The 825-nt window shown below is 35.8% G+C and overlaps 1 protein-coding gene across 1 annotated transcript; it reads right to left on the bottom strand.

Moving 5' to 3' along the window:
* Positions 1–390: 390 nt before the first annotated feature.
* Positions 391–825, bottom strand: LOC125034618. The gene has a single exon (XM_047626519.1). It carries the CDS (start codon positions 823–825, stop codon positions 391–393), a length of 435 nt encoding a protein of 144 aa, XP_047482475.1.

Genomic DNA, 825 nt, shown 5'->3' with positions numbered 1-825 from the left:
ATCATTATCATTAGTATTATTATTATTATCAATATCATTATTATCATTATCATTATTATTATAATTATAATAATAATAACAATAACAATAATTATGATTATTATTATCATCATCATAATTATTATCGTTATTATCATATTATTATTATCGTTATTATCATTACTACTTTTGTTATTATTATCATCATCATTATTATTATTATTATTGTTATTATTATTACTTATCCCTGTATTAGGGGTCTCTACTGTACGTCAACTTTCTCCATCTCTTTCTGTCTTGTGTGTCCTCCTCCGCAGAACCTACTTGCATCATATTTCTGATTTCGTCCATAAAACGCCTTTTCGGTCTGCCTTTACGTCTTTTTCCTGATATTGCCATCTGCAACATTCTTCAGCCAACGTAGGTCTCTTCCCTTCTCTTCACGCGGCCAAACCATCTCAGTCTCCACTCTCTTAACTTCTCCTCAAGCCTTCTTGTTGCTAGCATGTCCCTCACTGTCTCATTCCTTATTCTGTTTTTCCGTGTGAGATCCAGAGTGAATCTCAACATTCGCATCTCTGCCACCTCCACCTTTGCTTCTTGTAATTTTGTTACTGGTACTGTCTCCATGTCATACAACATTACTGGTCTTACGCACGTCCCGTAGATTTCCCCCTTCACTCCTATTGGCATGTTCCTGTCACACAAAACTCCCGTCACTTTTCTCCACTTATTCCACCCTGCCTGCACTCTCCTTTTAAGTTCAGCATTGCTAGATCCTTCGCAGTCTACTGTTAAACCTAAATACTTAAATTCATTCACTTTCTGGTTCTCTTTCCTTTGCAT

The sequence above is a fragment of the Penaeus chinensis genome, chromosome 18, assembly GCF_019202785.1.
Source record: "Penaeus chinensis breed Huanghai No. 1 chromosome 18, ASM1920278v2, whole genome shotgun sequence".
In the NCBI taxonomy this organism is placed as follows: domain Eukaryota; kingdom Metazoa; phylum Arthropoda; class Malacostraca; order Decapoda; family Penaeidae; genus Penaeus; species Penaeus chinensis.
Note: the sequence above shows the minus strand (reverse complement) of the source record. Positions and strands in the feature narration are given on the sequence as shown.